At 41.5% G+C, this 21,552-nt stretch overlaps 1 protein-coding gene across 2 annotated transcripts; it reads right to left on the reverse strand.

The window, feature by feature from the left end:
- Nucleotides 1–2,240: 2,240 nt before the first annotated feature.
- Nucleotides 2,241–21,117, reverse strand: ERCC5 (ERCC excision repair 5, endonuclease). Of its 2 annotated transcripts, none has more exons than XM_068161611.1 (17): nt 21,039–21,117; nt 20,760–20,922; nt 20,578–20,677; nt 19,872–20,047; nt 19,300–19,415; nt 19,102–19,194; nt 17,347–17,407; nt 15,967–16,110; nt 14,346–14,553; nt 13,139–14,089; nt 12,513–12,739; nt 12,034–12,153; nt 10,686–10,899; nt 8,894–9,038; nt 7,914–8,114; nt 4,656–4,740; nt 2,241–3,308 (listed from the first exon to the last, which is right to left on the reverse strand). In XM_068161611.1, the coding sequence occupies exons 3-17, from the start codon at nt 20,663–20,665 to the stop codon at nt 2,766–2,768; spliced, it is 3,372 nt and encodes a 1,123-aa protein (XP_068017712.1). In that variant the 5' UTR covers nt 20,666–20,677; nt 20,760–20,922; nt 21,039–21,117; the 3' UTR covers nt 2,241–2,765. The 2 variants fall into 2 exon arrangements, with proteins under 2 accessions (XP_068017712.1, XP_068017625.1); XM_068161524.1 differs by having other exon boundaries at nt 20,578–20,680.
- Between the last annotated feature and the right edge of the window lie 435 nt (nt 21,118–21,552).

Here is a 21,552-nt window from a genome sequence, read left to right on the forward strand (position 1 = left end):
CAGGAACAGTGTGGCCAGCAGGAGCAGGGAGGTCATTCTGCCCCTGTACTCAGCACTGGTTAGGCCATACCTTGAGTTCTGTGTCCAGTTCTGGCCCCCTCAGTTTAGGAAACATGTTGACTTGTTGGAACATGTCCTGAGAAGGGCAACAAAGCTGCTGATGGGTTTGGAGCACAAGCTCTATGAGGAGAGGCTGAGGGAGCTGAGGTTGCTTAGCCTGGAGGAGGCTCAGGGGAGACCTTATTGCTCTCTACAATTAGCTGAAGGGAGGCTGTAGCCAGGTGGGGGTTGGTCTTTTCTCCCAGGCAATGAGCATAAGAACAAGAGGACACAGTCTCAAGCTGCACCAGAGGAGGTTTAGGCTTGATGTTAGGAAGAAGTTCTTCACAGAAAGAGTGATTGGCCATTGGAATGGGCTGCCCAGGGAGATGGTGGAGTCACCACCACTGGAAGTGTTTGAGATTGGATGGGGCGCTTGGTGCCATGGTTTAGTTGATTAGATGGTGTTGGGTGATAGGTTGGACTTGATGATCTCGAAGGTCTTTTCCAACCTGGTTAATTCTATTCTCTTATTCAGACCATAATTGGTTCAGGACACAAACTGCCTTAGTTTACCCAGATTTTAGCAAAATTAGACTTCACCCTAATCTGGGGTTTTTAGATGCCACTGAAAAAAATATATTATTGTACAAAAATACTAAACAAACCCTAGAGAGTCCTACAGAGAGCTTTATAAAGCTCTGTGCTTTACTGTAGTTGGTAGAAAAAAGTAAAAGGCACTCTTCTACATGTAGAAGCCATTAAACACATCACCCAAGCCCAATCTATACTTTTAAAGCAAAATTCAGTAATACTAGTGTTTTACAAAACACTGCTGTAAACTGGCTCTCCAAGCTGAGAATTTGGTTACAACATAGTCTTTTACAAAAGTAGTATCAGAAGGGATCTGTTCTTTACCAGTAAATACTGTATATGAAGTACTAGATTCTCTGCAATTATAAGGGCCAAATTTTTCCCAGTTCAATTCAGCCCTTCACTCTTTCAGAGGGGGCTCATGTTTCATATCAGACTTAGTTGTACAGACTTGGACTTTCAAACAATGAAATAATGATAAATTAGGTAGAAATGTTAAATAACACAAAATAATCAAGGAGCTAAAATGCAATGTATGAACCCAAATATGAGTGACAACATTCAAATTTGCAGATGATACCAAGCTGAGTGGTACAGTTGACATGACTGAGAAATGAAATGTCATCCAGAGGACCTAGACAGATTAGAATAGCAGGCTCAGGAGAGCCTCATGAGTTCAGTGAGGTGAGCTATGAAGTACAAGACAAAGTGGAGGACCTCATTATCAATACAGGCCTAGGGATGATGAGATTGAGAGCAACCCTGCAAAAAAGTATTTGGGGGTACTGGTGGATGAGAAGCTGAACATGAGTAAGTGATGTGCACTTGCAACCCAGAAGGCAAATTGCATCCTGGGCTGCACCAGAAATGTGGCCAGTAGGCTGACAGAAGTGATTCTGACACTTTACTGGAGTACTGAGTACTGTATCTAGCTCTGGAGTCCTCAATGCAGGAAGGACAGGGGCCTGCTAAAGCAAGTCCAGAGAGGAGGGCTATGAAGATAGCAGCAGGCTGGGGCATCTCTCCTATGAAGACAGGCTGAAAGAATTTGGGTTGTTCAGCCTAGAGAACAGAAGGCTCCAGGCCAACCTTATAGCAACATTTTAGTATCTGAAGAGGATCTACAAGAAAGGTAGGGAGGGATTGTTTAGAAGGGCTTGTAGCAATAGGATAAAGGGCAATGGTTTTAAACTGGAGCAGGGTAGATTTAGGTTGGGACATGACAAGAGATTTCTTCACAGTGAGGATAGTGAAAAACCAGAACAGGTGGCCCAGAAACGTGTCAGAGACCCCACCCCTAGCAACATTCAAACTTGAAGCGCCCCTAAGCAATCTGATATAGTTAAAGACGTCATTGATCACTGCAGAGGGTTTGGACAAGATGAATTAGACTGGACGGCAGCCTTGAAGATCATTCTACAACTCCATGATCTTCATCCACAGAACTATAAATAACTTCTACAATTAATGACAGGTGAGCTGTGGGGAAGTCTGAAACACAAAAGTTTCTCCCACAGATTAATACAGCTTGGGCTCTGCAGCCAGTGGGTACCTCTGAACATCAATTTCAAAGACAAATTGTGTCTTTGGATATGGTCATTTAACTCCAAATACAGAAACACAATATTTACACTCAGAAAACAAACAGTTGTCACACTTCAGATTATTCAACGATTTTTCCCTGAGATTTTACAAGGCCTTGCACTGTGTCATGAATGGTTCAATAAGCAACACCCGTTTGAACACAAAACTTTCAAAGCAAGCATATTGAAGGGAATGGGAAAACAAAACAAACCAAGCTGATTTTTCTTCTCTCAAGCAACAGACTGAGTGTGATTTTTAACAGCTACCTCACCTCAGTTACAAAGCAAATGAATAGGCATTCACATTTTGGCTTACATTTAAAATCTCAAACCCTAGAACTTCTATCAAGTCTAATCTGGGTTTTTATAAGTAAATGTGCAAAATTATTTTTTGTTTATAATCCCTCCTATTTTGGACACAAAATACGTAACAAAAACTTGTCAAATAAGGATAATTTATTATTTATCAAAAATTCATTAGAATATTTACAAAGCTTAAATCAAGAGGCCCCACACACACAGCCTCGCTTTTTTTAAACTTCTTTCTCCCTAAGATATTTTCTTTTTCCTTCCTCGTTTACTCTGTGCTTTCTTTTTTCTGCCCTCAAACACAGGTTTGGCAGTCACCATGGTTACTTTTCCCAGGTCTTCATCCTCACCACTTGAGCTACTGCACCCCTTTTTCTCTTTATGGTCTGCTGTTTCCTTTGCAGAGATCTTCCGTTTTTTGCCTAAATCTCTGATTTCCGATTCCTCTCCCGAGGAGTCACTAGAAGTTGCTGAAATATGCAAATTCCCAATAAAGCCACCTCCATATAAATGTTCTTTTCTGGAATACGAATGTTTTCTTCTCTTTCCACTTTGGACTTCTGTTGCCACAGCTTGACTTGCACAGCCTGCAGAACTTTCCCTTTCCCTTTCTTCCTGCTGTCTAAGTTCAACCTCCATAGCAGCAGTGGCCTCTTGAATTTCATCAGCTTCTTCTTTTTCCTTTCTCTTTAGACAAGTCACAGCTCTGCGCAGTCTCTGGCTTTTAATAGCTTGTTTTTCATGCTGTGCTAGTCTGAAGAATGAATCAATTCGAAGCTGAGTCTATCAAAAACAAAACAGACAAACACCTTTAGATGTTTTTGTGATAAGAATTCAGTTATCTCAGCTATACTGTAAAGCATCCCAAATTAAAGTAGGATAAAGGATCAATGAAATTAATATACATTAATGCAAAGAGATGTGAACAATAAGATGCATTACTATAGTAACACCTTTTGTTATAAATTGTGCAGTAAGAACCTTTACAGAAACTAATAAGCAAGCTCCAGAGAAGTTTCATAAACACTGAGCTACTGCTGATTTGACATATGTTGCTATTTTCAACCCTAATACAGAGTTATCTCTGTAGTGCTCTTAAGTACCTCCTTACAAACACACCCTTTAAACAGCTTCAAGCTGTTTAAACAACAGAATTATTTACTAAGCAAATGTTGTAAATGCACTTTACATTTCCATATGCTAGTGCAACAAAATGCGGACATCTGACTCAAGTTCATTCTAACACTTGCTGCTACAGTATAAAGATTTAAGAGCAGAATCAGAAGTAGATACACAAGGGGTCAGTGTGACTCTGTGTGGCTTGCTGTACAGCCTAAGCTAGTTCTCTATATTCTTCCTAAAATTATCCAAAAGAGACAAGCACTTCCAAAGGGTGTTCCACTCAGCCTGAAAGTATAGGGATTTAACTAGGGGTTTGGGTACCTTTCACTCCTTTGAGTGACTGAGAGAACCTAAAACACTGGTTTAAACTACGTATTTATCTTGCTTATGACAAAAAGAGAACAAAACCTGACTTTAGGTGATCAGTTTTGTTACTGATGTTCACAGTATCACACTATGCACTGCGACTGACTTTAAGTTTTATTAAGATTGACAGAATGTTTACTTGAAAATTGGAGTAATATCATCAATGGGCACTTGCTCCACGGTTCAGTCTGCATTTCTCCACAAAGGATATGGATGGTGCCAAATGGTCAGTCTCACTTCACCAAGGCCTCAGGGGCATTTTTGGAAATAATTTTAAAAGACAGTGTGCTGTCTCTAAAACCGTTAAAGGTGCTGGAGGTACCCAGTTTCAGCTACATCCAGAACAAAGAGCAACCCGGACTCAAGACAGGTGCTTGATAGATAACGAAATTTGAAACCAACAACCGAAGTTACGGAGAGTACCCCACAGCACACCCAAATCACAGAAAAATGAAGTCTGGACAAACGATTTTAATTTTTTTTTTTATATATATATATTTGTGTGTAAAGATTTTTAAAATATGACCAAATCTCAGTTTCTGAGAAATTCTATTTCATACTAAAGTTTTACCCATTCATTTTAAAATGCTTCTCTTAGAATTTTCTTATTATCCTTACAGTATACAGAGTTTTATACTTTACCTGCTGCATGTTCAGTTGTTTTATCACAGGCAAAAGGATTTCATCTACCTTGGTCCTAGTCCAGCCAAACCGATCACGACAGAACGTGCGTAACGTTAAGGAACTTTATGAAATGGCTGTTACTAGTATTGTATAAACACACAACATGAAAATTCTTCAAATAAACAATTGTCTGCATCGAAGCTTTCTCTACTACAAAACCAGAGAAAATGCTCCAAGTTATTACAATGGACTAATGTGGATGGTTACAGTATAATACTGTGTCTTTCTCATGCTGTTACAGGCTCACAGATTGCATCAGGTTGGAAGGAACCCTCAAAGGACATCTTGTCCAACCCCACTGCAGTGAGCAGAGGCACCTTCAACTAGATCAGGCTGCCCAGGGACACATCAAGTCTGATCTTGACTGTCTCCAGAAACAGGTCCTCAACCACATCCCCAGGCAACATTTTCTAGTGAAGAACTTCTTTATGTCCAATTTAAACCTCCCCCACGCTAGTTTAGAACCATTGCCCCTTGTCCTATCACTACAAGCCACCCCAGACAGTCCTTCCCCAGCCTTTCTGCAGGTCCCCTTCAGATACTGAAATGTAGTTATAAGGCCTCCTCTGAGCTTTCTCTTCTCCAGGCTGAAAAGCTCCTATTTTTCCAGCCTGTCTTCATAGGAGATGTACTCCAGCCCTCTGATTATCTTTGTGGCCCTCCTCTTGACCCACTCCAGCAGGTCCATGTCTCTTTTCGTCTAGGGGCCCCAGAGCTGGACACGGTACTCCAGGTGAGGTCTCACCAGAGCAGAGAGACAGAATCACCTCTGCCAATCTGTTGGCCTTGCTTCTTTTGATGCAGCACAGGATGTGATTGGCCTTCTGGGCTGCAAGTGCACCCTGTTGACTCATGTCCAGCTTCTCAGCTACCAGTACTTACCAGTTCCTTTCTGCAGGGCTGATTTCAATTTCATCATCCTCCAGCCTGTACTGGTATCGATCAGTGCCACAGCCTGGGTATAGGACCTTGCCCTTTGCTTTATTCAACCTCATGAGATTCAAATCAGCTCATTTCTCCAGCCTGTCCAGGACATTCTGGATGGCATCCTATCCTTCAGACTTACCAACTTTAGCACTCAGCTTAGTATCATCTGCAAATTTGCTGAGGCTGCACTCCATCTCGCTGCCTATGTCACTGATGAACATACTACCAGCACTGGTCCCACTACAGACCCCTGAAGGACACTGCATGTCACCTGTCTCCATCTGGATATAAAGGCCTTGATCACTACCCTTTATATGAAATTATCCAACCAATTCCTTATCTGCTGGACAGTCCACCCATCAAATCCGTATCTCTCCCACTTAGATTGAAGTACGTTGTATTGTACATTTTACATCTCTCTTAGAGAGCTTTCTCTCTAATATCAGAATTTCCAGAAGTGTGAGTCAGTGAAGACAGCACTCTTGCTATATGGTACTGCCATAAAACAAAATACCTGCAGGTAAAACTTGTTTTGATACTTCAACACACTTCATTTACTGTTTAAAAAAGTATTAGCTCTGCATGTTTTTCTGTCAACAATTCACAGCAGCTTAAGCTCCAGCAGATCCAAGAAATACAATAGTATCACAAGAAATGCAGTGAATAACTAGGGATAAAGCATAGACTGAATCACTACTTCTGACTAGGTTTTGAAACTTATCTGTGAAAGATGCTAAATTAAATCTGGAGTGTGCAAACAATCCTGCTCCAGAAACGGGCACAGCACAATTACAGAAATGTAACATCACAGCAAACTACTCAGGCCAGCTGTGGGTCTCCCTTTGTACGCAAAGGGAAGCAGAGCAGAACAGACCCAAATGCCACACACAATTGCATTCCCTTCCACTCCAGAGCTGGTATCACTGTGGGAGAGCACATAGTTTCATAGTTTCATTCAGGGTTGGAAGGGACCACAAGGATCATCTAGTTCCAACCCCCCTGCCATGGGCAGGGACACCCCACACTAGATCAGGCTGGACAGAGCCTCATCCAGCCTGCTCTTAAACACCCCCAGGGACGGGGCCTCGACCACCTCCCTGGACAACCCATTCCAGGGTTTCACCACTCTCATGGTGAAGAACCTCCTCCTCACATCCAGCCTGAATCTCCCCACCTCCAGCTTCATTCCATTCCCCCTAGTCCTATCACTACCTGATATCCTGAGAAGTCCTTCCCCAGCCTTCCTGTAGGCCCCTTTCAGATACTGGAAGGCCACAATTAGGTCACCTCGGAGCCTTCTCTTCTGCAGACTGAACAGCCCCAACTCCTTCAGTCTGTCCTCATAGGAGAGGTGCTCCAGCCCTCTGATCATCCTCGTGGCCCTTCTCTGGACACGTTCCAGCACCTCCACATCCCTCTTGTAATAGGGGCTCCAGAACTGGACACAGTACTCCAGGTGGGGTCTCACCAGGGCTGAGTAGAGGGGGAGGATCACCTCCCTCGACCTGCTAGCCACACTTCTCCTGATGCAGCCCAGGATCTGATTGGCTTTGCGGGCTGCAAGTGCACACTGAGAGCTCATGTTGAGCTTTTTGTCCACCAGCACCCCCAAGTCTCTCTCCTCAGGGCTATCCTCCAGCCAGTCACTGCCCAGCCTGTATTTGTGCCTGGGATTGCCTCGACCCAGATGCAGGACCCTGCACTTGCTCTTATTGAACTTCATGAGGTTGGCCTGTGCCCACCTCTCCAGCCTGTCAAGGTCCCTCTGGATGGCCTCCCTTCCCTCCAGGGTGTCTGCTGCACCACACAGCTTGGTGTCATCAGCAAACTTGCTGAGGGTGCACTCAATGCCACTGTCCATGTCCCCCACAAAGATGTTGAATAAGACAGGTCCCAGGACTGATCCCTGAGGGACTCCACTTGTCACTGGCCTCCACTGGGACATGGAGCCATTGACAGCCACTCTTTGGGTGCGGCCATCAAGCCAGTTCCTTATCCATCTAGTGGTCCACCCATCAAACCCATGTGTCACCAGTTTGGACACCAGGATGTGGTGTGGGACAATGTCGAAGGCTTTGCTCAGGTCCAGGTAAATGACATCAGTTGCTCGCCCCTCATCTATTAATTTTGTCACCTGCTCATAGAAGGCCACCATGCAGATGGGTGCAGGGGGCCCCTCAAACCAATGAGAAGTTAAGAATTTGACAGTCACTGACTCACTAACAAACCTTGTAAAGTTTCATCTGAGCTTTTTCAGCTATGAAGTCCAGCCACATAGCAAAAGGATATTCTCTGATTTGCTCTACATCGGGCTTCCCCCAGGTGAATGACCCCCTTGACTCATCCACCACAGGCTTCAGGTATGCTTCTGCCACTGCTGGATTTGGGAAACCTGAAGAAAGCTGTAGATCCCGCAGTTTCTTCTTGACTTTGGTATCATGTGGATTAGGTCTCAATTTCTTATTCTTCTGAGCTTCATTCCACCACTCCCTGGAAAACAGAGGAAAGTATTAATTTTCCTCCATAAAATATAATTTGAAATATCATGAATCACTATTCGTCTCCCTCCTTCAGTTACTGCATGAGGTAGGAAATTTCAACATAGCCAGTGGGACATATAACCCTAAAAAGCAAAGGATACAGTAAGTGCAGCCATTTTAAGCCACAGAAGCAAACATCACCTGGAATCCTCATAAAATACTGAACAGCTTCAGCTTCACTTGGGGAGGATGTTTCACAGAACAATCATTTTATATTTTTAGTATGCAAGAAAAGAAAGTAACACAAAAAGAAAATCCAAACAAAAAGGAGAGGAAAAAACCCCAACCCACCTCTAGCCATCTTTGCCACTGCCAATACAACTGTCTCAGCCCTCTTCAAATCCTGTTCTTCCCCACAGCCTACCTGTCTGTTTCTTTCCAGGTCATCCATCACTCATCAAGCCTCTTTTCTCTATGAGCAAGCTACAGCACCTTCTCACAAACTCAAGGAAAATAAACCTCCACTCCACTATGGATCCAGCTCTGCAATGAGTTCAGAGGCAGTTGCACAGTTCTACAGCTGTTCTATTGTGTTCATTAGTCTCACTTTAATTGCTGTATCAATGTGTCACCTTATTTACTTGTCACTTCAAATGGTGATACAATGAAGCCACACATTTTACAGTTAAAGATGGTCAGTGATGATTGTAACTTTTGTTTGTATGCTCAAGCAGAAGAAAAGCGTTCACGAATAAGCAGAGGCGAAAAGCAAAATACAACGAAGCATACGCAAATTTTAAGAGAGGTTCCAAGCCGTGCCCAGGAAATTCATTTAAAATCTCCATTGCCGTGACAAAGCCAACATTTGGGATGCCCTCAGTGTAGTCGCTTCCAAGCAAGTATGCCAAATTAATCAGCTTGCTTCGATCCAATCCTATAAAATAAAATGCAAAAACCAAACAGTGGCTTCAGGATCTGTACTCTTACACATAAAAAAACTAATATATTATCTGAAAGACAAAACCCCAAAGGAACCCATTTAAACATCAGAATTACATATCATCATCATCAGATTTATATATATATAAATAATATTATGTTCAAGAGCAGTGTCAATACACTGCTGCTAGCTCAAGCACTACTAGTTGTGTTAACCTGGCAAATGCATATGGCCAAAATTAAAATGTTACAATGTCAAGACGATTAGTAAATTCTGGGTTTCCATGAGCTAAGAGATACTCTTTTCCATATGTCTCCAGTTATTGCCCTGCTTTCATCTAATGCTGACCTAAATTTAATAAATCCCCAACTCAGAAATAAAAACCTTCAATCTGAATTCTAGCCTCTGTTTCTTAGAAGTGTTCCCAAACTGGAAGCCTTCTGCTCTGTGCTGCTGCAGTTACTAAGCAGAGTGAAAGAGCCTGCGGAACATACAGAATGAAGAACTCGGCTGACCACATCTTACTTGGTACACTGCAAGATCTGAGGCAAACAGACTGAGACCAGACACAGAAGACTAGATTTTTAAAATAAATTTCAATTTTTTATCAAAAAATAAAAAGGTCAGTGGAGAAAAGGAGGCATGTGTCTAAGCACACAAAGCAAGACCATTGGCATACTAGCCAGGATACCCATCAACTGTCAAGAAAGAATTATGTAACACATAATGTACAAGACTGCAGAGGAATGAGACATGAAAACCAATTCTGACTATTTTTCCCTAATAAATACATAAAAGCCTTGGTTTATTACATTGATAACAGCTAAAAATCTCACACATCCTTTTACAGCAATCTTTTCCAAGTCAGCTACAGCAGCATACCTAAACAGGTATACGTAGAGGAAAAACATTCCATTCAGTTTGCTGGGAGAAGACACCAAAGACCTGTTTTTCACCACATAAAAATGTTGTGGAATTTTACATGCTGAAGACATTAAAATACTATTCCAAAGTCTATAGCTTCTCTCAACTTTGAAAATGTCAAAACTGATTTTAAAAGAGTTCTGCTTAAAAAAGTAAGAAAAAGTTACAATTGGCTTATATTTTCTTTAATACATTACATGACAGCGAAGTTTAGCTGTTCCAATGTAATTAGCAACAATTTGATTCAACTGATACCCTTTTACTTCTTTCAGATTGCTCTTCTGTCTGCATTAACTAAATGAAAAAGCTTTTACAGAGCATATACACATGCCAGTTGCTCTAAGACATTAGACATCAGTTTGTCCAAAATTTATGTCCTTTTCCAGAGGACTATAAATCCAGGGACGTGTAAATATAACTTTTGCACCAGGTCAGGAAAGTCATGCTGACATTTGCCCATAAACTGGTACCATAGTTTGTATCTCAGCCTTTATGATCATGACACTAACTCAGTGCATTAAACACAGGTGTCAGCAAATTCAGGGGGCAGGGAAGATCACCTGGCAGTAGGATGAGCAACTCAACTGAATGTCTTTAGAGATTCTCCAAAGAGCAGCCATTGTAATAACAGACACACAAGATTCTGTAGAAAATACAGCTCCCAAAGGTATGTGGCAGAGTTATCTTATTAACAACAAATCAATACCTGAGGCTTACCTAACTGGTTCTGAAAATCAACATACTGATAATATTCCACATATTTGTTTTGACTGAAGAAATTTTTATAAACGTGTCGTGCACCAAATAACCAAACATCACTGTCATCAGTGATTGTCCCGGAGGTCTGATCAGTAAGGTCCAATACAGCACACTGTGCCTCTGCCTCCATTGGAGCTTCAATATATGGAATGCCAAAGAGACGGAGAAGCTCCTGTAGCATGAAGAGAAAACAGTTAATATTACATCTGAATAATGAACTTCTATTAATCTTCTGCTTGATTTTATAATAGCATGCCTAGCATTAATCACAGAATCATTGTTCGGAAAAGAACTTGAGTCCAACCATAACTCAACTACTTTGTAATATTATAAAAGCACAATCTACTGGCCTTTTTACACTGTAGATACTATCACTAGCCTGCCATACTACAGATATGTCCACCACAACACATTGTACTGCTGCAAGCAGTTCTTGCATTAGACTGCATTCAACTTTAAATACTAATATTGAAACACAAGTTGCAGGCTCATGCAGGTATAAGGGATGAGATTCTTTCAAATCAGTTACCTAGGGCATAAACCTGGCTTACCAAACTGTTTTCTTGTACAATCTTACCTTTGAATACCCTGGGGGGGAAAATAAACACCAACCAACCGAAAAAAACAACCAACCACAAACCAACAACAATTCACCTAGTATGCAGATAATATCAGTACTGCACTGTTGAATATAACTTCTTAGGGATTTTTGTTCAATTTTTATCTTTTACAGCACAACAAGCAATGATCAAAACAGCCCAACTTTAAATAGCTGCTGTTTTAAAAAAAAACTGATTAACATTTTATAATGTTATAGCAGTTACTTAAAATTGCTGGAACTCAAGATTATCTCAATATTGTCAGCATTTTGAATCAAGTAGATTGAAGAAAACGGGATCCTAAGAGGGAAAAACATGACCGATAATTAAGCAAGATTATTAACAGCTTTCAAGAAAACGTTTGACTGGGGTGGAGGGGAGGACCACATCATGCTATACCAAATCAAAGGCCTGCAGTGACAGGATAAGGGGCAATTGCTTCAAACTAGAGAAGAGCATATTTAGATTGGGTGTTAGGAATAAGTTCTTTACTATGAGGGTGGTGGATCACTGGAACAGGTTGCCCAGGGAGGTGGTTGAGGCCCCTTTCCCGGAGATGTTCAAAGCAAGGCTCGACAAGGCCCTGTGCAACCTGGTCTAGTTGAGGATGTTCCTGCTGACTGCAGGGAGGTTGGACTAGATGACCTTTGGAGGTCCTTTCTATCCCAGACCATTCTAAGAAATCAAAATGATTCAAGAAATACTACCTGGCTTTCCAAGAACATCTGTCCCGTTACAGAAGCAGCAACACGTTCCTGCTGCTGTTTTTGAGCCTGAAGCATATTCTGCTCAGAGGAAAGGTTATTTTCTAATTCTTCTAACTCTTCCTGAAAAATAAAACAAGATTTTTTTAACAACTCAGGTATACTTAGTTAAGTGAAGCACTAAGACTGCAACTATAATTAATCTAGTAGCATATGCTCCATTAATTCACACTTGGAAGTAGTCATAGCTTCCCTAATGCAGTAAATTTTAAGACCAGAGATAGGCCTATTCCTTAGAGTATTAAGACGTTAAAGTTTTCCTCCCATTTCAGAAAGATTATTGTCAATCATCATCCTTAAAGAAAAATCAGTTACCATATGACCAGCTAGCTACATATATGAAAATCAATTTAACAGTTTTCCTTAAAAGCTACTTGGTGACAGAGAATTTCATTAGCAGCTCAAAACAAATAAGAAGTTACCAAACTGATGTCTTGCCACTCATCTGCTGCATCTTTACCATCGTCTTCTATTTCAACATCCTTATTTGCCAGTTGCACTTCAGATTCCTTCAGCAAGTCCTGTGTGACAATAGCATGCCCATCTCTCTCCATTTCTGGATGCGTTCCTTCATCACATAATTTTTCTTCATATTTAGTAGGAAATTCATCCTCTTTACTGACTTCAGCATCCACTTCAATAAAGCTTCCTATTAAAGGACAATAAAGACTTCAATTTCCTGCTGTTTGTTTAAAAACAAATATTTGTACATGATTTTAACTTGGATAGTGATTTTTTTCCCCTATATACAATAAATTGATATAAGGATTGTGAAACTACAGAAACCAAGTGGTTGACCATTAATACAGCATTTAAGTTTACTGTAAACAACCACAAGCTCCCCTGTCTCTCTGCACCATATACTCATTTCAATGATAAAATGTAACACCAAGGAGAAAACATAGCTCAGATTTTCTTCCCACCTGCTACACACATAGGAACAGATATTTATAAAGCATTTCTTACCAAGAGGAAAGGTTAACTTCAACTGACTACAAATACAAAGAGGTCCTATTATTTTTTCACAATTTTTACAAAACCCCCATACCATCAGAATCACTGTCCTCAGATTGTGAAATCCCTTCTCTTTCCTCCTCAAGACATTCAGCTTCTGAAAAAGGTCTGTTATCCTTTTGTACCTCGGATACACTCTCTTCTGTTTGCAAAACTACTTTCTCTGCATTTTCAGAAACGTTCCAGTTTTCGTCATGTTTAAAAAGGCCTACTGGTTCAGCATGGCTCAAAGACCCCACACTAGTTTGTACAGGGGAACAGCTTGGCTTCTGTGTGCTCAAGTTCAACTCCTTATCTCTCAAAGAATTTAAGTCCATTCTGGAACCATTTTCTTCATCTACATCTTCGTTGCCTTCTTCACTAGTATTGTCAATACAAGAATAATTTCCAGCTCTGGATATATTGGTGTCTTTGAGTGTGATATGATTTTTTTCCAACTCCTGACTCTTTTGTTCACATTCAACACCTTGCATAACCACTTGGTTTGATAAACAAACTGTCGATGCAGGTATTTTTTTTCCCCCCTCAACTTCAGGAATCTGATCTTCCTCATCTGAGCTACTAAGTAGGAAGTCCTTCACTTCTGATCTTTCTCGTAGCACTCCATCAGTTCTAACAGTAACCACTTCCTCTCTTTTATCATCACCACTCAGAGCCTGTTGAATTGCTTGTAGTGTTCTTGGAGACACACTGCCTTCCCCTGTTACAGACTGGTCCACATTCAAACATCCTGTATATTCATTCTCCAGTTCTTCTTCTGAGCTGCTTTCTACCATAGCTGCTTGGATAGCAAGCAAAGTCCGAGGAGAGGGTGGTGCTGTCACCACATTGTTATCTTTCTCTGTCTGCAGCTTGGCAGATGCAACCAATTTTGCATTAGGAGAAGATTCATTGATTTTATCTGATTTAATACATTCAAGCATTTTTAATGAAGGTCCTGCAGTAATTTCCAAGTCTCTACTTGCAGCTTCTTTTGCTTGAATACCTGAAAGAAAGATTTTTGTTTATTTTTTAGTAAAGTAAGTTACTTTATACTAACATTCCATATACTTAGCATCATTATATAGAGATTAATAAACCAGTTTTCTACACATTTACAGATCACAGTTAATTATGTCTAACAGTAATGCACATTTCATACAAAGTGGCAGCTTCATGCACCTGTAAACAACATTCAGGGTTTAAAACCAACAACTGCAGACTGCACACAAGAGGTTTTACAAAATCAAGATCTGACATACCCTTTATTAGGATATAGTGAGAAGTATCTTCAGAGACTACCTTTCTAGATTCCACTTCTTTCACAAAACCACCTTCATTTTCATACTGTGTTTGGATTTCCCCTGAGTGCCGTTGATTCAGTTCTTTTTGTACAGTTTCTATGCACCGATTGAGGCTGCTTTTCTTAAGCAAACCCCTAAGCTGGTACTGAGAAAAGTCATTGGACTCCTTAAAGAAAAAAAAAAAAAAAATTAAAAAATAACCCCCCAAATAATTAAGTCAGCCAATTTACATAAAATGACACTACCGATCCCTTTTAAAGAAGACCATTTACCATGCTCTGAGAGCCTTTTAATAGTTTCCTTTAAGCAGGTAACATAGGTCTTTTACTGACAGCTGCACTGCCAAGCGACAGCACCACTGCCTAATAACATACAACACTTCCAAAGGGTGCTATTAAGTATTTCTGAATGCTGGCTAAACACAATGATGTGACCAACAAAATGTGGCCAGCTGATGGAGTTGGTTCCCCCCTTAAGAATAATGTAATTGTAACAGAATCCACATGTGGATTGTTTTAAGATGATGATTCATTTAAGATGATGGTTACAATTGATTCTTCCCCCCCTCTACTCTGCCCTGGGGAGACCACACCTGGAACATTGTACCCAGTTTTGGTACAATGTTCCAGGTCAAGAGACAGGGATCTACTGGAGAGAGTCCAACAGAGAACTATGAGGATGATTAAGGGACCTGACCATCTCTCTTATGAAGAAAGACTGAGACAACTGGGGCTGTTTAGTCTTAAATAGAGAAGGCTGAGAGGGGATCTTATTGATGTCTACAAGTATCTGAGGAGTGGGTGTCAAGATGAAGGTGAGTGATGGTCACTTTTTGGTGGTTCCCCGTAATAGGCCAAGGAACAACAAGTATAAGCCAAAACAGAGGAAAATCATCCACAACATGAGGAGAAACTTATTGTGAGGGTGACAGAGCACTGGAACAGGCTGCCCAGAGAGGTTGCAGAGTCTCTTTCTCTAGAAACCTTAAAAAACTGCCTGCATCTGTTCCTGTGTGGCATGCTGTAGCTGACATTACTTTGTCAGGGGGGTTGGACTCAAAGATCTCTAGAGGTCCCCCCCCTTCAGCCCCTAGTATTCTATAATTCTAGTATTTGATACTGTATACACAGCAATTTTAAAACCCTAATTGTGCTCCAAAAACCTACTGTAGAATTGCCAGTACGGGATTCTACATTTGTCTCTGAAAGGCTTCAGTACCACAAAAGCCATTTCCCAGGTGCCAGCTCCTATGACCACCTGAGGATTTGGAATCTTAAGCTGTGTTTGTTTTCCCTGGTTCATCTACACCAGCAGAATGTTCTTGCAAATGAATTCTTGGGCATAATGCTGATGAGGCAAATTTTAAGGAAACCAAGAGGCAAGCCTTTGAATAGATGCAGAGGAGAGCTCTGTTAAGAGTCATGATCTCTCTTTTTTTTAAACCCCCCCTCAACATAACATCTCTTATTAAACAAGCCTATGGGTAAAGCTCTCTAGATGCAATACTCCTTTGTAGTTTCCATCTTCATTAATTGCAACAGCTCCATTCTGATGGCTTGAAAACTATTTTAAATATTACCTCTGGCATTGCTTCAAATAACGTTCTTCTTCGCTTCGTAAATTCTTTCATATCAGTCAAGATCTCATGTTTTATTTCGGGAGGCAGCTTGTTGAAATCTTCTGATTCGATATCTACAGAATGAGGATTTTCACACAGCTGTTCCTATACAAATGGAAAGCAGCATAAAGACATATTTTATATTACAGAACAGCGGGAAAATAAAATATTTAAGATATCATTACAAATGCTAATAAAACCCCATGAAATATTCGTTGCTACTTTTCATACTGTGAAGAAACTGTTCAGAACAGAAAAAGGCAACTACCTAATAAAGTACATGATTACTTAAGTAAACTATACAGAGAAATTTGTTTTTACAAAAAGATATATAGTGTAAATCACAGAAGCAGATCCATAGCCTCAGCTATTCTCATTTTATCCTTCCAAAGAGATTCTCTTTCTGAATGTGAACTATGTCAAAGTTAAAGAGCATTTCCAATAGCTTTTGGGGTTTTGTTATTTGTTTGGTTTCGGTTGATTACTTTGATGAAAATAGATGTAACTGTATTCTTCATTATGCTTTCTTATGATGTTATATCACAGTATCACCAAGGTTGGAAGAGACCTCAAAGATCATCAAGTCCAACCTGTCACCACAGACCTCATGACCAGACCATGGCACCAAGTGCCACGTCCAATCCCCTCTTGAACACCTCCAGGGATGGTGACTCCACCACCTCCCTGGACAGCCCATTCCAATGGCGAATGACTCTCTCAGTGAAGAACTTTCTCCTCACCTCAAGCCTAAACTTCCCCTGGTGCAGCTTGAGACTGTGTCCTCTTGTTCTGGTGCTGGTTGCTTGAGAGAAGAGACCAACTCCCTCCTGGCTACAACCCCCTCTTCACATAGTTGTAGACAGCAATGAGGTCTCTCCTGAGCCTCCTCTTTTCTCCTCTTCCCATGGCATCAGCACATCAGAAGGGAATACAAAATTTATCCATAGAAACTCAAGGACCAAAGTGCTTCAGCATCAATTAATATTTGGAGAAGCACGGGAATTCTGTTAAATGTGCTGCCTTATATGTGCACACATGTCCTCAAACACAAACATCGTTATATCATTACGAAGAAAAGTTTCTTTGTCACATGGCCCCAGAAAGCTGTCCACAAAAACAAAACAAAAGGTGGCACAGGGAATTCCTATTCTGTTCCATTCTAGTGAAGAATATAGTATTTATATTCCCTCACTAGTAGGAATTCATGAAGTTCTTAAAATGAACCTGTTTGCTCAATAAGTAATGCTATAGTAAGATCTATACAGCCAAACACTGGGGCTATACAAATACATGTATGTGAGAGAATTGCTCACAGTAGCAGCGCAGTCAGGATGCAATTACCTGCAGCATCTGTTTTTGGCTCATTCTCACTTCCCATTCTTTTTCATCTTCCTCCTCTGAGCTAAAAAATCACAAAGGAAAAAAAACCCTGTAGGTATTTATCTAAGAAAACAAAGTTCCTATTTTAAGCAAAAGGACATTAGTCATTCATTCACTGATAAGCACAATAATTCACAGACATCAAAGTACTCCTGTATATACATACAAACACACAAGTCAAAAAGATCTGAATAGAAAGCAAAAAGGCAGATTTATCTCAGATAAAACTAGATTGAGACAACTGTTGCTGTTTAAATCATTACTTGATTCTTATTTTATCAGCATTTAAAGTACATAAAAGTATAGACAGTGGCATCAAGTGCACCATCGGCAAGTTTGCAGATGACACCAAGCTGTGTGGTGTTGTTGACACACCACAGGGATAGAATATCATCCAGAGAGACCTGGACAAGCTGGAGAGATGGGCCCAGGTGAACCTCATGAGGTTCAACAAGAGCAAGTGCAGAGTTCTGCACCTGGGCTGGAACAATCCTCACTATCAATACAAGCTGGGGAATGAGGTGATAGAAAGCAGCCCTGTGGAAAAGGACTAGGGGGTGCTGATGGATGAGAAGGTGGACATGAGCAGACAATGTGCACTTGCAGCCCAGAAGGCAAATCACATCCTGGGCTGCATCAAAAGATGTGCTGCCAGTAGATCCAGAGAAGTGACTCTGCCACTTTACTTACTCTGCTTCAGTGAGACCTCACCTGGAGTACAGCATCCAGGTCTGGAGCCTTCAATATAGGAAGAACATGGACCTGATGGAGAGGGTCCAGAGGGGGGCCACAAAAATGATCAGGGGAGTGGATCACCTCTGCTATGAGGACAGGCTGAGGGAGCTGGGGTTGTTCAGCCTGGAGAAGAGGAGGCTCCAGGGAGACCTAGTAGTACCCTGAAGAGGGCCTACAAGAATGATGGAGAGAGGCTATTTGCAAAGGCCTGTAGTGATAGGACAAGGGGCAATCACTTCAAGATAGAGAAGATTTAGATTGGATGTTAGGAACATGTTCTTTACTATGAGGACAGTGGAACACTGGAACAGATTGCCCAAGTAGGTGGTTGGGGCCCCATCCCTGGAGATACTCAAAGTGAGGCTCAACAGGGCTCTAAGCAGTCTGATCTAGTTGAGGATGCCCCTGCTTACTGCAGCGGGCATTGGACTAGATGACCTTGGGAGGTCCCTTCCAACCCAGACCATTCTATGATTCTCTATGTAAGATGTATAAAGAGTAATGTACTGGATAACTCCACATTTTCACTTAGTGTTATTTAAGAAGATATAAAGGTTTGACAAGTACATACAAAGCCTACTTCTGTTAAATATCTACTCTACTGAAAATGAGAGGACACAAAGCTGCCACACACCAACTACCCAAGCCTGAACAATATCTTTCGTTTAGTCATACAGATACAGCCACAGAGACTGAGGTAGCACTTTCATCCTTAAACATGAATCCAGTGCAGAAATGTATTGTGCTGGATGAAAGCTTCTTCTTTTACTCTCCCAAAAATAACTAGAAGGCTTCTATATCCAGAGCTGTAAACCAAACTTTCCAAGAAGGAACTGAAATAAAATATGAATTAAATAAATATATTTCATATATTATGGAGTCTTATGTGTCAAAGGCCTTTTGGCAGTGTCAAAAAAACAGCTTATGTTTTTATCCAAGGTTATTCTAGACATTTAAGCTATATTTCTTAATTCTACCTACCTGTTCTTCTCTTCATCCTTTAAAGAAGGTAATACATAGATATCATCTATTTCTTCTCTTCGAACTTGTGTAATACTGGGGAAAGCTTCATTGCTTAGGGAAAGAAAAAAACCAAACCCCACAATCATGATTAATAGCCACATAAAAACTTGCTTGCCACTTATAAACAAACCTGGGGGAGGGGGGAATCATTCTTGCCTTTTGCCTCTAAGTGCATTTTTTATAACTTGTCTCTTCAAAAACGTTTTCAAGAGTTTCTCTGCAGTTTTCCTGGAATCACTGACAGCAAATTCCTTTCTTTGTCTTCGCTTAGCCTGTAAAAATAAGATCAACACCAACAAGATTTTGATGGATGCTGAAGATACATATCCAGCGAATCAATGTTATAATTTTGTATTCTGACTCTACAAGCAACTCCTGTATAGTCCTGTATCAATGGAGACATATCCTTCAGATCCTCTAAATCTATGTCAATTTCCTCTGTGTTACTCAGAACAATTTTCAGCTTCTGGGTATAAATGCTTGTAAAAGTTACATTCAGGTACAAGACCCAGGTTTATGCCATCATCTATTTCTCTGTAATCTGGTTTCTATGTAAATGAAACCTGAATATATGAAAAGGGAGTTGCTATATGCTCCAACAGCTAACCAAATCCTCCATCCTCAGAGCTCAGATTAAAAGAATTGTAAGAAGGAAATGGAAAATTACTATTTAGTATCTGCAGATGTCATCCTACTCGGCACTGCAATCACTCAGCAAAAGTACTTACCAAGGTTTGTCTCTTCAGGAGTGGTGCCTCTCCATCAAAAACAAAGACAGGCCGAACTCGGAAAAACAGTAACTTGCAGAGTCGATGAAACAGAGTGAGGAGGTGAGCATTTTGTATGGAATTACCACCACGATCTCTGGCTCCCTTTATTGCTTGGTTCAACCAAATACTGATATCTTAAAGAACAGTTAAGAGGAAAAAATGTGCTCTCTTACACATACACCATATTAACAGTTTCTGTAAGGTGAATATATTTGACAGAGTGGCTTTTGCCCACTGTTCCAGGCTTGGCTTATCAAATTCAAAGGTATCCAAATACTTGAGAACTGTGCATCCTAACTATTTTTACAAACAAATTAAGAGTAACTTCTTTCAACAACTTTTCCGCATTTAACCAAGTGTACACGATAGGAAAGTCGATGCAAAGGTATTTAAAATTTTTCATCTTACAGTCCTACTGAAAGTAGCACATTTATAAAGTATGAAATCAAATAACCAGACCCTTAAGGAACCCACGGGGGGGGGGGGGGGGGGGGGGGGGGGCGGGGGAAAAGGTGGGGGAAGGAGAGCGAAGGAAAAAAGTTAATACTCTACATACGCAAATGCTGTCATGAATTTAAAAGTTCTAATCATAGATAAATAAGAGAGACTGTCAAAATCATCTTCGTTGCAAATACAGTTTCTCAGCTGTACTTTCAAAGGATACCAACAGCAAGAATTTTTCCTTCCAGCGTTTCTGGGTTTATGGGTCTCCCAGTGCACTCAAGCAGTTTCCAAAGTCCTTGAACTCCCATTTTCCTTCTTAGCTACTTCAAGAGAGAAGAATCTGAGGAACGCGCGGAATAGTCCCAAAATTATGATGTACACATATGCTTTATTAATACGTACACGTTATCACTGAGGAAGGGAGAGAGCCCCGGCAGTCGGTCGGGCCGGTTTCGAACGATTCCTGCAGCGTGAAAAACGTTTAAATAATCCGGTGAAGCACAGCGCTGGAGCTGCTCGCAGGTCGGACAGCAGCAAAGCTCGCCGCGGTCCCAGCCGTCCGTCCCTGCGCCAAAAATACGCCAAGGCGCGCTGCGGGTTAACAACGACTCCAGAGAGGCCCAAGGGAGGGAAAGGAGAAAGGGGAGGGTAGTGTCTGTTGAAGGGCGCAAAGCAGCTCACCTGGGCCGGGGCCCTGATCCCGGCGCCAGAGGACCAGGAAGTTGCCTCAACACTACAGCTGCTCCATGCGCGTGCGCCTGCCCCGCTGCCCGACGGGAAATATGGCTCCAGGGGCGGAGCCGGGCCCGGCCGGGAGCTCCTTTCTGCCGCTTTGCCTGCCAGCTCTCCTGCTCTTCTCATACATGTCGGGGTATGAGTTGGTCTGGTAATCCTAGGCGTGAGGTTGCCACTAGCCTGCCGATGGACCCCCATAGCTGCAGCAACCTGTGGGGAAGCCTAGGCGGAGGGAATGTCGCGGCGTGTTGTCCTCCGAAGTGAGAGAGCTCCAGCGAGGAGGCCGGAAGCCACCCGCGGGATCCTCCCCTGACCGGAGGCTGGTCAAGTACCAAACACCATGTCGCAGAAAGGAAACCATGTTGTACTTGCCCCTACACAGGATTCTGGCTGCAGCCTGCCCTTTCCTCACTCCACATTGCCCATGTCCCTCCCGGCACCCACCTCTCACCCTAAGGAA

The sequence above is a fragment of the Melanerpes formicivorus genome, unplaced genomic scaffold, assembly GCF_026170545.1.
Source record: "Melanerpes formicivorus ecotype bairdi unplaced genomic scaffold, bMelFor1.0.p_v2 SCAF_1, whole genome shotgun sequence".
NCBI classification, from domain to species: domain Eukaryota; kingdom Metazoa; phylum Chordata; class Aves; order Piciformes; family Picidae; genus Melanerpes; species Melanerpes formicivorus.